The following is a 14,172-nucleotide window of genomic DNA, read 5'->3' as shown; positions in this document are numbered from 1 at the left end:
CTTTCTGAAAGAAAGCCCCCCCCATCCTCCAAGCCATTGTCTCCCCATACCACCCTAATAAACTCCTTTGTTTATCCAGTCTCTACCTAGCTGTGCGAAGTAGTTGTTGTTCCTTCCGCTTTACTTCCGCCAAGCTCTGGAACATACTCCCTCCCCACCTACGATCAGGACCAAATCTCCTTCCCTTCCGTAAACTTCTGAAAGCTTGTTTTTTTCAAAACCCCTCCTATTAAGCTGTGGTGACCTGCCTCTCTCTCGGCTAGCTGTGGGACGCCTTTTGTTAGCCATGCGCTCTACAAATAGCCATAACATAACATAGCATGTGTGCTTGGTCTGTGACATAGTCATAATTGATTTCTGCATCTTATGGGTAATGAGGCCCATAATGAGGCCCAGATGTTAGTGAATGCTGAATGCCATCTGTAATTAGATATCAGATGGTAAATAACTGTATGAATGTTCGGCTCAGTGGTGAGGGATTAGGAGGCATTACTGGAGTTATTTTGGAAAACCTGATGAAAGCAGGAATGTAACAAAAGATCAACACTAGAATAACTTTTGTACCAAGAACTTTGTATTTATGTGTCATTGATTGCCTGCAGGACCGACTGTTCCTGTGAAGCTGGAGAAGCTAGAAGAATCAACCAGTCACATTAGCCTGGCTTTGCAGCTGTCAAATATGGATGACAGCAAGAACATTAGTAAGTATCTGAGGAGTTGTCCTTGTTAACTCATCCATGTGCCCGTTTCATTTTTGGGGCTACAATGCTCCTCTAGGTAATGTTTTACTGAAGACATGATCGTCTTTAAGCATCCAGGCTGGTAGTAATGTGGGTTATTTATTAGTATTATTTTCTATAGTGTTAACTATACCCAAATGATATTGGGCAACAGAGCACTTCACAAAAAAGCCATCTTACAAGTTACAGGAGTAAGAATACCAGAATATAAAAGTAAATAGAATAGTACACCTAGTAACAATTTTCGTTAGCACCTAGTGCACCATACATGGATATATATACATCGAGATTAAAGTCATGTTAAGTGACAATATATTGCTCAAGATGCTGGCCTTGGCAACCTGAACATTATATGTCTTCTGTCACATATTCCAGTATTGTTGTGGACACAGCCGTTGATGATGCTGTGCTGAAAAGCTGTACAGGTAGCGCACAACCCCACCATTCGGCTATACTAATGAGGCAGGAATATAGAGAGAAGCAGGAGTCCTGCCAGACACATCTTTCTCGGGGTTAGATTTAGATTCTCCTTCCTCATTAAACTCCAGATTCAGTGCACACATGTATGGTAGTTATATTTATCCAGTATTTGGGTGTCTTTCATAGATTCACATGCCTGAATCATTCCCCGTCGTCGAGACGGGAGCCTCCGGTATATAAAAAAGTAATGTCCTAGAGACATACATAGAGAGAATAGGCCTAAAGGTCTCACCTTAGTAGCCTATCCACGTCCTTTTGTAGGAAGGACCAAACAGAGCAGGCCCCAAGGGACCCACCTTGGTGGCCTATCTGGGTCCTTTTGTAAAAAAGGACCAAATAAAGTGAAACAGCCAATCAGCTACTACCTCCTTCTAGAACCTTCCTGTCAGGAGCCCAAGTCTCTCAGATTTTCTACCGCACGTTGTGCTAGGGAGTCTCCACCTGAGCTCTCCTCAGGAAACTTATTTTCTTCATAAAAACGACTTATTAATCTTTTCAGAGCATGTCTGAAGGTCAGAAGAAAGGTCTGTTCAGGGCCTGTTCTTCCTGCAGCAAGAAGAGGCTTCACATCGACGATAAACATGATAGATGTTTATATTGTCTTTACCCTCACCACCAGGCCAAGGAATGCAAAATCTGCCGGACCTTCTCTAACAAGACCCTCAAGGACCGGGAAGGTCGACTTCTGTTGTGGCTCAACAGGCTCAAGACCAAGACTGCTGACTTGGCATCAGAAGGTGAGAGTGGGTCCGGAGCGTCCCAATTTTCTTTGAAGAGGCCAAGGGTTTCTTCCCCTAGCCCCACAGACACCCCTCCTATGAAGACTTCTAAAAAGTCCTCAGAGGGCAAGCCATCTGTGTCTGTCAAGGACCCGCCTGTCTCCAGGAAGGTGCCACTGGTCCTGGCGACGACGACGACATCTACGGTGCTTTCGGCACAGAAAACTGTCTCGACGTCGACGACGACAGTGTCGACGACGACGGCATCGTCGGCCTACTCCTCGACCACGAGGATGACGCCTTCGTCGTCGTCGAGCAGACCTACGTCGTCGACCATTCCGGTCACTCCGTCGACGACGACGACAACATCGTCGACGACGAGACCATCGTCGAAGTCATCGACGACGACGACCCCGTCGACGAAGTCGGCACCGTCGACGAAACAAATCTCGTCGACGAAGATCATCCCGTCGACGATGGGAAAACCGTCGACGGCGAGTGCACCGTCGACGATGGGGACCTTACCGTCGACGAAGCTGCTGTCGATGAAGACATCGTCGTCACAACCACCGTCGACGACGACGAACTTCTCGTCGACGAAAATGCCTACCAAGGCACCGTCGACTCCAGCATTGCCATCTACAGGACCATGGAAGGAGTCTGCACTCCTATCCCATGCTATGGATGCCTTTCCACCGCAAGTGAGCCACGTCATGGTAAAAATTACTAAAAAGCCAATTACGCCGAGTCAGACGTCACCAGGCAGGATACAACAACTACCACCTGCCTGTATACTACAAGGTCAGGAGTCGGACGAGGACTCCTTTACGCAAGCTACTAGCCCGTCGGATCTAGTGCTGAAATGTCAAACCACAGATGAGGAGCCGGAAGAGGAGGAAGACCTTCCTGAACAACAGGTCCACCCTCCGCCTCAGTCTCAGGTTACTCCTATGGTGTGCCTTCCGGCTTCTATAGTCTCGGACCTGCAATACCTTATTAAGGATTATAAGGAAAGGTTCCCGGAGAAGCATTCCGCGCCAACACCAGCACAGGCGCCAACACCTTCTTCTCGCCATAGACCCACTCCTCTGGTCATTCCACAGACACAGGTGCCCATTCAAACTGTTTCCTCATCTGAGGAAGAAGAACGAGAACAAGAGGAAGGGGAAGTGGATGACGACCAATCGGACCCTGACGCTGATCAAGACTATGTGGCACACTCTCCAGCCTCTCCAGCTCCACAGACTTCGGAGTCTCCACCTGCAGACATCGGTGGCTTTCACAACATCATGGAGCGGGCTGCCAAGAGATTCCACATGTCCATGGAATCTCAGGAGACAGAATGTTTCCTTTATGACTTTAAGGAGCCCACAAAGAAAATTTCAAGGTCGATACCAATTATTGAATACATCTGGAAGCAGGGCAAGCAAATCATGCAATCACCCGCTTCTGTACAGGTGGTGGTGCCCAGGCTTGATAAGAAATATAAAGCCACATCAACGGCGCCGGTATGCCTGACTGGTCACCCCAAACCAGATTCCGTTGTGACTCAGGCGGCGCAGAAGAACTCAAGGAATCCGGCCTCGCCTTTATCGACGCCACCGGATAAAGAGGGTAAGAAACTGGATGCCGTGGGCAAACGGTTTACGACCACATCAGCTATGACTGTTAAAGTGGCTAATTCTATTGCTCTACTTGGCCGTTATAATCGCCAACTATGGGCGGACATTGCGCCCTATCTGTCAAATCTGCCGGAAGATGTCAGAGAAGAGGCACATTCACTTCTTTTGGAGGGACAAACCTCTGCCTCAGAAATTATCGACTGTGCCATTGATGCCGCCATGACTGGCTTTCGGCAACTGGCGGGAGCTGCAGTCCTGAGGCGACAGGGCTGGCTCAAGGCCACCACTTTCCGCCAGGAGGTGCAAACCAGGATCTTGGACATGCCTTACGATGGCCAGCATCTGTTTGGTGAACAAATTGATACGGCCCTTACCACCATTAAAAAGGACACAGATACCGCCAAGGCTTTGGGTACTCTACAATTTCGGTCCCAGTCCTTTCGTGGCCAAAGGGGAAGAGGACAACCTTCATACAAAGGTTCCTTTCAGAATCGGTCTTCGTACTCGTATTCACAGTCCAAGCCGCAATTTCAACAGCGACAACCCCAACAGGGAAGGCAGTCTTCCTATGGCAGATCCAATTACAAAGGAAAGGGACAAAAACGGCCTGCTGGCAACAGACAATGACTTGTCTCCCTGGCTAGCCCCTCCACCACTACATTCTTTAAGACTTGGAGGGAAACTAACATACTTCCTTCGAAATTGGCAATCCATAACGACGGATCGTTGGGTTCTCCAACTCATTCGTTTTGGACATTCCCTAGAATTCACCTCTACTCCCCCAACAACACCTCCGTGCCACCGTTCGCACAGGCACCTGCGATTACTTCTTCAGGAAATAACTTCTATGTTGCAAAAGGGAGCGATAGAGAAAGTTCCACGGGCCCACATGAATCAAGGTTTCTACTCCCACTTCTTCCTAATCCACCAAAAAGGAAAGAAGTGGAGACCGATCCTGGATCTCAGGGCACTCAACGTGTTCCTAAAGAAACAATCGTTCCGTATGGTGACTTTGCAAGAAATCCTGGGTCTTCTGGAGGAAGGGGACTACATGACGTCTTTAGACCTTCAGGACGCCTACTACCATATACCTATTCTCAAAGGACACAGAAAGTTCCTCAGGTTTGCGGTGGCAGGACACCACTACCAATTTCGTGTCCTTCCATTCGGTCTCAAATCGGCCCCGAGGATATTTACGAAATGCCTGTCTCCAGTGGCAGCGTTCCTTCGTCAGCAAGGCCACCAGGTGTTTCCATACCTAGACGACTGGTTGGTGAAGGCACCGACGGAGGCCGGCGCAGCCTCATCCTCCAGCGCCTGTCTGGATATTTTCCACCGCCTGGGACTGACCCTCAACGCCGCAAAGTCGGTTCTGGAACCCAACAGAGTCATCACGTTCCTTGGAGCAACTCTGGATACGGAGCGGGTCAGAGCTTTCCCCTCTCGGGAGAGAAAGAACAAACTCATCTCCTTAGCCAAGGCAGTGGCTTCGAGGAAGACTCTCCCAGTCCGCACGTTCAAGTCCCTCCTTGGGATGATGTCTTCATGCATACTGCTCATTCCGCACTGCCGTCTGAAAATGCGTCCTCTTCAGGAAGCACTAACAAGACAATGGACGCAAGCCACAGGTTCTTTCGAGGACCGCATACGAGTCACTCGACCCATTATCAACCATTTGCAATGGTGGATGTCACTCCGCCATCTGTCGAAGGGTTTGCCATTCCTACTCCCAGCGGAGCCGCATGTAATAACTACGGATGCGTCACTGGAAGGCTGGGGGGCAGTCCTCCAGGAACTACAAATCAATGGGAAATGGACGACACAAGAAACAAAACTGCATATCAATCTGTTGGAATTACGAGCAGTTTTCCTAGCTCTCCAATCGTTTCTCCCACGCATTCGTCAATCCCCGGTGCTCGTCAGGACGGACAACACCACGACGATGCATTACCTGAACAAACAGGGGGGGACACGTTCGATCTCATTATCAAGAGAATCGCAAAGAATTTGGAATTGGCTTCTACAACACAGCATAGAATTAAAAGCGGAGTATGTCCCGGGCAAGGACAACGTTTTGGCGGACGCACTGAGCAGAGAGACGTCTCCTTCCCACGAATGGGAATTGGACATGGAGGTGCTGAACCATATCTTCGAGGAGTGGGGCACTCCCGCCATAGACCTCTTTGCCACCAGAGAGAACGCCAAATGCCCAAGCTTCGCAAGCAGGCATCACCACTCAGGAACCCTCGGGAATGCATTTTCCATCGCATGGCGCAACGTCTTTGCGTACGCCTTTCCGCCATTCCCACTAATACCCAGGGTCCTCAGAAAGATGAAATCGGAACCCTGCACTCTGATCCTCATTGCTCCAGCCTGGCCGAGGCAGCACTGGTTCACGGAACTTCATCGCCTATCTGCCCGGCCTCCTCTTCGCCTGAAGCAGTTTCCGGCCCTGATCACGATGTCTCAAGGGCAGGTTCTCCACCCGAACCTGAGCTCTCTGAAATTGTCAGCCTGGCTCCTGAATACCGCGAGTTCAGCCACCTGAGCATCCCGCAGGATTTCAGAGATGTCCTTGCAAAAGCTAGAGCTGTCAGCACTAACCAAACCTACTCACTAAAATGGAAGCGATTCTGTTCCTGGTGTGTGGATCATGGCTTGCATCCCTTCCATGCCACTCCACAACAGCTGCTGCCATACTTGTTACATCTTGCGCAATCAGGCCTTGCGCATACATCCATCAAAGTGCATCTTGCAGCAATTTCAAGGTTCACGAGAACGGCTACGGGCCCTTCTTTGTGGGCGGACAGACTCATCAAACAATTCCTGAAAGGTTTATATAGGTCCTTTCCACGACCGCGACCTGTTCCTCCATCGTGGCACCTGAATGTGGTTCTTCATCAACTAATGAAGCATCCCTTCGAACCCATCCATAAGGCAGACATCAAGTTCCTATCTTGGAAAACGGCCCTCCTCCTGGCACTAACCTCTGCTAGAAGGGTCAGTGAATTGCAGGCTCTATCTGTTCAGGATCCTTTCCTTCAATTTCGAGAGGACAGAGTAATTCTGAGGACTAACCCTCGTTTCATTCCAAAAGTCCCCTCGGACTTCCATCTTAACGAACCAGTGGTGCTTAGATCGTTCTTTCCGAATCCTACCACGGCAGCCGAAAGAACTCTACATTCTCTAGATCTGAAGAGGTGCCTTAAATTCTACATTGATAAGACACGACACTTTCGAAAGTCAACACAGCTCTTTATTGCCTTTAGTAGACCAAGACTGGGCATGCCCCTGACGAAGCAGAGCATCTCAAGATGGATCTCTTCTGCGATCACCTTTTGTCACGACAAGGCTGGGCGACCTTTAGACTCACGTGTTAAAGCTCATTCGACTAGAGCCATGTCCACATCGGCAGCGTTGTTCGCTGGAGTGCCGATATTGGACATTTGCAGAGCGGCGACGTGGAAGTCCCCGCACACCTTCACCAGGCACTACTGCCTGGATACTGAGCTGATGAAGGATGCAGCAGTGGGCCGAGCAGTGCTTCGCCATCTATTTCAGTAAGGTGAGCCCTACTACATCCCTCCATCCTTTACGGGTATGCACATTCTCTTATTGTATGTATATTGCATTGCATTTTGTGATTTATGGTCATGTGATATGCTTTATCTACATGCTTGTACCTGATGTTCACACAGAATGTGCTTTATGTATTGCTCGCTACTCTGATTCAGGCATGTGAATCTATGAAAGACACCCAAATACTGGATAAGAAATGCGTTACTTACCTGTAACTGCAGTTATCCAGTATTAGTGTCTTTCATAGATTCACATGCACCCTCCCGCCTCCCCTGGCAGGGCTCACCTTTCTCTCTAAGGAGTTTACGCCTAACTAGCTTGGTGCGTACGAAAATCTGAGAGACTTGGGCTCCTGACAGCAAGGTTCTAGAAGGAGGTAGTAGCTGATTGGCTGTTTCACTTTATTTGGTCCTTTTTTACAAAAGGACCCAGATAGGCCACCAAGGTGGGACCCTTGGGGCCTGCTCTGTTTGGTCCTTCCTACAAAAGGACGTGGATAGGCTACTAAGGTGAGACCTTTAGGCCTATTCTCTCTATGTATGTCTCTAGGACATTACTTTTTTATATACCGGAGGCTCCCGTCTCGACGACGGGGAATGATTCAGGCATGTGAATCTATGAAAGACACTAATACTGGATAACTGCAGTTACAGGTAAGTAACGCATTTCTTATTTTAAGTTATCCTAGGGTATAGTATGGGCATTATAATTACTATGAGAATTATTAGGGCATTAGCAGAGGCAAATTCAAACAACATAAATGCTATGAAAAGACCAAAAATTGCATACATAGCCTTATTAAATAAATGTGCCATTATTTAAAGATAGAAATATGAATTTTTCTTGCATACATTGAGGACATCCTGCGCTTCTGCCTTAAGTCCAAGGGACAGTGGCTTATCAGCATGAATATCCTTCAGACAGGGTCGGCTAACCCGGAGCATGATGTCGAATCTGTTCTCTCTAACCAAGCCACAGTTGTTACAATAGTCCCATAATGGAAAATGTGAGAAAATGGAAGCAATCATTGGCAGGTAATGTGGTATAGTAACCAGATGTTGTGGGTAGGCCGCGCATGAAAAGCATGAGAATTACTCATGCATAGGCCAATCATCAGAACTGATGTGCATTTGGGAATACACACCTACAATACAAGTGCAGAGACAGGTCTACTGAACAAGAGCAGTACGTGATTTTTGCAAGGCATTTCTCGATAAATCAATATATGTGGCATATCAAGTCATAAGATAATTAAATAATAAAGAATTTTAATATAAAAATATGAGGTAGTTACTAGGCCTGGGCGGTAAATTCCGTTCCCCTCGCAGGAATTTGCGGAATTTGGGTAATTTTGCGTTCCGCGTAGATCGTAAAATTGCACAAAATTATGCGTTCCGCAACTTTGCAAAATTTTTGGCTTGTTCACGTTCTCAAATGCGTGTTCGCGAGATATTTCCTCCCGAGCACGCAAACAGCGATTGCGAACAGTAAAAAAGCATCGCAAACAAGCAATTCCGCGTGTTCGCGGAATTTCTGCGTGTTCACGGAGATTTTTTATCGTTTTGCGGAGATTTGCGTAACGCGATTACGCAAATTCCGCCCACTCCTAGTAGTTACCAGGCATAGTCAGCAACTATAAAATACATCATAGGTCATGGGTAAAAAGGGTAGAATGGTTTTAAGTTGAGGGGAAATAGTGGAAGGCGATTTTCTCCAGGAATTTATGGGCACACAACGCTTCCAGCACCCCATCTATGGTTTAGGGGCGCTCCAATGCTCTAAGTCCTATCCTTCACGCCCAGACATGCTTCATAGCCCAGTACACCAAGATAGTTTAAGGGAAATAAGTGAACATAGCTGTAGCTGTGCTAGGTTGCTAGACACACTGCCTTCCAAACTGTGGCAATGACTGATTGCCCAAGGTCGTGTGAATGACTTGTGCTGGTCCAGTGCTGTCATCACCCTTCATAGTGTCTGAGTTGTTTACTGGTAAGAGTACTCTTCTCAGAATGAACCTGATCCTTTCTGCAATATGATATTGTGGGAAATGCATTACTAACAGAAGCACTAGATAGATAGATAGATAGATAGATAGATAGATAGATAGATAGATAGATAGATAGATAGATAGAAGTGTGTATCTTCAATCATGTTCTGAAGGAGTGGATCAGGAACCATATAACTCTGTTCTCTGTCTTTCCAGATATTAGTGGGGCCTGTTCTGTAAACCTCTGTGGAAATGGAGGTACTTGTGTGACTGAAGCAGACTCTTATACCTGTGATTGCACCCCTGGGTTTAAAGGCCGTCACTGTGAACTCAGTAAGTAATTTCATTTTTTTTTGTCAAAAGTATTTTTATTGACAGTTAAATAAAGAAAAAACAATAGAAAAAAACATGCGACAATCCCGCACTTCATCCCACACAGGGGGTTGCAAGTGCCGCCGCCTGAGGACAGCATGATAGCCTGTAGAAAGGTCCTTGTGATCATTCTCTTACATATAGCGTGATGCCCTCGGAAGTGCCGTTCAGCCAACCTGTGAACCATCATGTGGCAGGCAGTGGAGGAAGAGGCCAGCTAAGAGTCTGGGGTGAACAAGTTCGTAACAATGCGAACTAAAGGCCAGTCCTCCCGGAGAGTTGACCATAAACAGCTTGCAGTAGTGCTAATAGACCTCTCTACAGGCACTTGACTTGGCATGCAGTACGATAATGGAGCAGTATGAGAGATGTCATAACGAACAAAGAAATACGAACATAGCACCCCCTTCCCTCCCCCCCCTCCCGCCTCCCCAGTGGTGGTAGCAACAAGCAAAGATCAGGGCACCTGGTGTGGAGCGGCAGGGATTCAGAGCTGAAACAAGTGGAGAGCTCTAATGCTAGGAGGACAGACTGTGTATGGTAGGCCCCTGGAGGGGAAGGTGACTAGCGGGCCCCAGCAAAACTCAAAATTCTTAAAATCATCTAGAAAGATATCCGCCATCCTTTCATACTGAGCAACTTCCAAAGCCGCGAATGCCAAAGAGAGGCGGCCGGAGCCTCTTTCTTCTTCCACGCCGCAGCCAAAGTAATTTTGGCCGCTCCAATGCTAAGCCACATGATCCTCTTGTCCGCCCTGGTCTGGTGTTCGAGACAAGGATCACGAAGCCCCAACAGAGTGGAAGCCCTCGAGGTAGGGATAGGGTAGCCCAACATTTCTTTAATTTGGGCTAGAATTTCCTCCCAGAACGGCCGGATAATGGGGCAGTCCCACCAAATGTGCTGGAAGTCCCCTAAGAGCCCACATTCCCTCCAACACCTGTCAGAGGTGCCCGGGAAGATCAATTTCAGCTTGGCGGGGTGTAAGTACCAGTCCATCATGATTTTCATGTGTGCCTCTCTAAGCTCCACTGAATGATTAAACTTGGCAATATCGGACCATAGGTGAGTCCACTCGGCGTCTGAGATGCCCTGTTGAAGGATCCCTTCCCATATAGACATATACCGGGGCCTAGGGGAGATTGCAGTGGCAAGTAGGAACCCATAGATGAAGGTGATGGCCCCTTTCACGGAGGCAGTCCTGGTCAAGAAGGCTTCAAACTCCGTGAGGGGTCGAGTTGCCGCCTCCCTCACCGGGGGCGCCCAGTGTAGCAATTGAGCGTGGTGATATTGCTCATTCTCCAGCACCCCGTAATCCCTCTTGCAGCTTTCAAAGGTGAGCGGGTCAAAGTTGTGAAATAAGTGTGTGAGCGCTAAGCAACCGCCCTCCTTCCAAGCCCTAAAGGGTCCCTCGAGTGACGCTGGGGGGAAGGCGGGGTTGAAGTGTATGGGCGTGAAGGGGGAGGGGAAGGTGGTCCACCTGTCATCTCTAGAGACCGAGTCCCAAACCTTCAGGGTGGTACTAGTGGGGGTACTGACATATGCATTCTTGGGTCTATCGCACTTGGGCCGCCACACCAGGTCCCAAATCGTTCTCCCTGCAACGCTCCTATCCATGTGTAGCCAGTGTTTTTCTGATTCTTGTTGGGACCACTCTACTAAAATACGGAGCTGTGCAGCTTTATAGTACAGATGAATGTCAGGCAGCCCCACGCCTCCCTCTTTCCTCGGTTTGCGTAGGATGGCGAAGGAGAAGCGTGCCCGGCCTCCCTGCCAAGCGAAATGTAGCATCATGGACTTCATTCGCCTGAAGAATTCCCCGTCAAGATCTATAGTTAGGCCTGGAACAGGTACAGAAGCTTGAGGAGGAGGGTAATTTTGATCGCGTGAATCCTCCCTAGCCAGGAAATGAACATGGGTTTCCATCGGGCCAGGTCGGACTGAATCTTGGCCAGGAGTGGAGGGAAGTTAGCAGAGTACAGTTTCCCCAACGTGGGTGTCAGGAGGATCCCCAGGTATTGAATAGAGGAATCTGTCCATGGAAGAGGGGTTAGCAACTTAAGATGGGGAATTTCCGACTGGGGGATCGTGAGGTTAAGGACATAAGATTTGTCGTAGTTAACTTTGAACCCCTCCACCGCTTCATAGTGCTCCAGTGTGGCTTGCACATAGGGAAGAGAGTGGACCGGATCAGAGAGGGAAAGGAGTACATCATCTGCAAAGAGAGTAATCTTATGGGACTCCCCAGTGAAGGGCAGTCCACGGATGTCGGGGTTGGCTCTCACCGCTATCGCCAGCGGTTCAATGCTAAGGGCGAAAAGCAGCGGCGACAGAGGACACCCCTGCCTTGTGCCCCGGGAATGCTCGAAGAAAGGAGACAACTGACCATTCACTGCCACTCGGGATCAGGGGGAGAGATAATTCGCCCGAATCATTGTTAAAAATTTGGATGAGAAGCCGAAGGCGGCTAGCGTGCGGAACAGGAATCCCCAGTCCACCCTATCAAATGCCTTCCCGGCATCCAGGCCCACCAGAACCGCCAGGATTTTAAACTTATTGGCTTTTTCAATTAGGTGTATCACCCGCCGCGTGTTATCATGGGTCTGGCGCCCCTTGATGAACCCCGATTGATCCGGATCGATGAGTGCCGGCATCAGGTCGTTGAGCCGCTGGGCGATAATGGAAGAGTAGAGCTTCGCATCCAAATTTAGGAGGGCAATCGGCCTATAGGAAGCGCATTTACTAGGGTCCTTACCGGGTTTAGGAATGATAGATATGAGAGCCTCTGCCATTGTGCGCGAGGTCTCGCCCTCCATCGCCATACCGTTAAACAGCTGGACTAGGTATGGGCATAGTTCAGAGGCTAAAGTTTTATAGAAAATGGCCGTATAGCCATCTGCCCCCGGGGCCTTGTGGGGTTTCAGAGCTTTAATGGCAGCCAGCACGTCTTCCCTGGAGAAAGGGGCAGAGAGCGCCTCGTTCCATTCCGCTGAGACCTGGGGCAGTGCCAAACCTTGTAGGTATTCGGCTTGGGCGGTAGCGTCTAGGTTATCCCTGTGTACAGGGTCTTGTTGAAGGCCCCAAATAGCTCAGCCTTCGCCCCGTCCTGGTGCGTCACTCCCCCCTGTGCATCCTGAATTCCCCCAATGTACTCCCGCTCCCTTTTGTCCCGGAGCCGCCTGGCAAGGTGTCTCCCCACTTTGTTGCCCTGGGAGTAGGAGAGGCGCCATAGTTTTAGCAGGGTGTATTCTGCCCTATTGTTATAGTGGGCCCGGAGTTTACCCCTGACGGCCGTTAGCTGCCTTAACCCCAAACTGGAGGGGTTCTCCTTGTGCGCCTTCTCTAAGGTTGATAGCTCCTCCTCTAGTTGCTCTCGCTCCCGACCGCGCTGCCGATTAAGAGCAGCGTTCAGTGCTATGCAATGCCCACGAAGGCACACCTTGAAGGCATCCCATGTGGTGAAGATGGAGGTGTCCCCTGGATCATTGAGTGCGAAAAACTCAGTGATAAGGCCTCGCAACTTGGTACAGGAGGGTTTGTCCCGGACCAGGGAAGCTGGGAAATACCTCCTGGAACTCCCCTTACCCGTTACACCCCACTGAAGACCCACTGCGAGGAGGCTATGATCAGATACAGATAGAGGGAAGATCTTGGCCTCCCGTAGATCCCCCCGAAGGGACTGGCTCAGGAAGATGTGGTCAATTGGAGAGTAGGAGCGGTGGACGTGGGAAAAGAAGGTGAAGTCTCTGGACTGGGGGTATAGGAAGCGCCAAGCATCAAAAAGGCCCAAGTCAGAAATTTGTTATCATGTGTCGGGGGAGAACGTGCCCATGTCTGACCTCTGTGAGTGCGTGCTATCTAGGTCTTTCTGCCACACCAGATTAAAGTCCCCCATAGCTATCAGAGGCCCCTCAACAAAATCCACAACGGTCTTCAGCAGGGTATGTAAAAATACATTTTGCCCAGTGTTAGGTGCATACAGTACAAGGAAAGTGCAAAGTCTACCCCGCAAGAGGCCCTTAACCATGATCCAGCGACCCTCCCTGTCACTCTGTACACCCAAGGGTTGGAATTGTAGGGTCGAGCGGAACATAAGAGCCACCCCCCTCTGTTTCGTGGCGGCAGAAGATCTGTAGATTAGTGGAAACAATTTGTGCTTAAGGCGTGAGTCCTCTGATTTGGTCAAATGGGTCTCCTGTAGGCCCACTATGTCTAGATGATGATCGATGACATACTTCCAGACCTTTTGGCGCTTCTGGGGAGAATTCAACCCTTTAACATTCCACGTTCCTAAGGTTAGAGGCAACATTAGGAGTTCCTACGACACAGCTCCTCAAAGGCAGTCCGACCCATCCCACCATGTTGAGTGGCCGAGTGGACGATTCCCCCACCCCCATTCCCCTGCCAGGACCCAGGTGTAGCATGCAACCACCCGCTCATGTCAAGACCAACCCGCTCTGCGGAACCACCCCTCTACGAACTCTCCCCCTCCCCCTCTCCGAGCCACCCCGCTCGTATGTACCCCAGAAGCTGATCTTCGAGCAAGCCCCCGCTACCACCACTACCCCCCAACCCACCCCTCCACCCTTCCAACACCCCTAGAAGAAAAACACAATACTCAGAACAAAGGAAAAGAAGTCTTAATGACAAGGGGACATGGCACAAGTCACCTTTCC

At 49.4% G+C, this 14,172-nt stretch overlaps 1 protein-coding gene across 9 annotated transcripts in view; it reads left to right on the top strand.

Moving 5' to 3' along the window:
• The window catches only part of SNED1 (sushi, nidogen and EGF like domains 1), a 2,618,914-nt gene that overhangs the window by 2,337,306 nt on the left and 267,436 nt on the right, over window positions 1–14,172 (top strand). For all 9 annotated transcript variants that reach the window (XM_078665627.1, XM_078665624.1, XM_078665625.1 and 6 more), the window contains 2 exons: window positions 603–701; window positions 9,344–9,460. In XM_078665627.1, coding sequence (XP_078521753.1) covers window positions 603–701; window positions 9,344–9,460 — 216 coding nt within the window. The remainder of the gene's footprint in view (window positions 1–602; window positions 702–9,343; window positions 9,461–14,172) is intronic.

This window comes from Lissotriton helveticus, chromosome 11 (assembly GCF_964261635.1).
Source record: "Lissotriton helveticus chromosome 11, aLisHel1.1, whole genome shotgun sequence".
Lineage (NCBI taxonomy): Eukaryota > Metazoa > Chordata > Amphibia > Caudata > Salamandridae > Lissotriton > Lissotriton helveticus.
The sequence above is the reverse complement of the archived record's forward strand: the minus strand, read 5'-3'. Positions and strand labels throughout refer to the sequence as shown.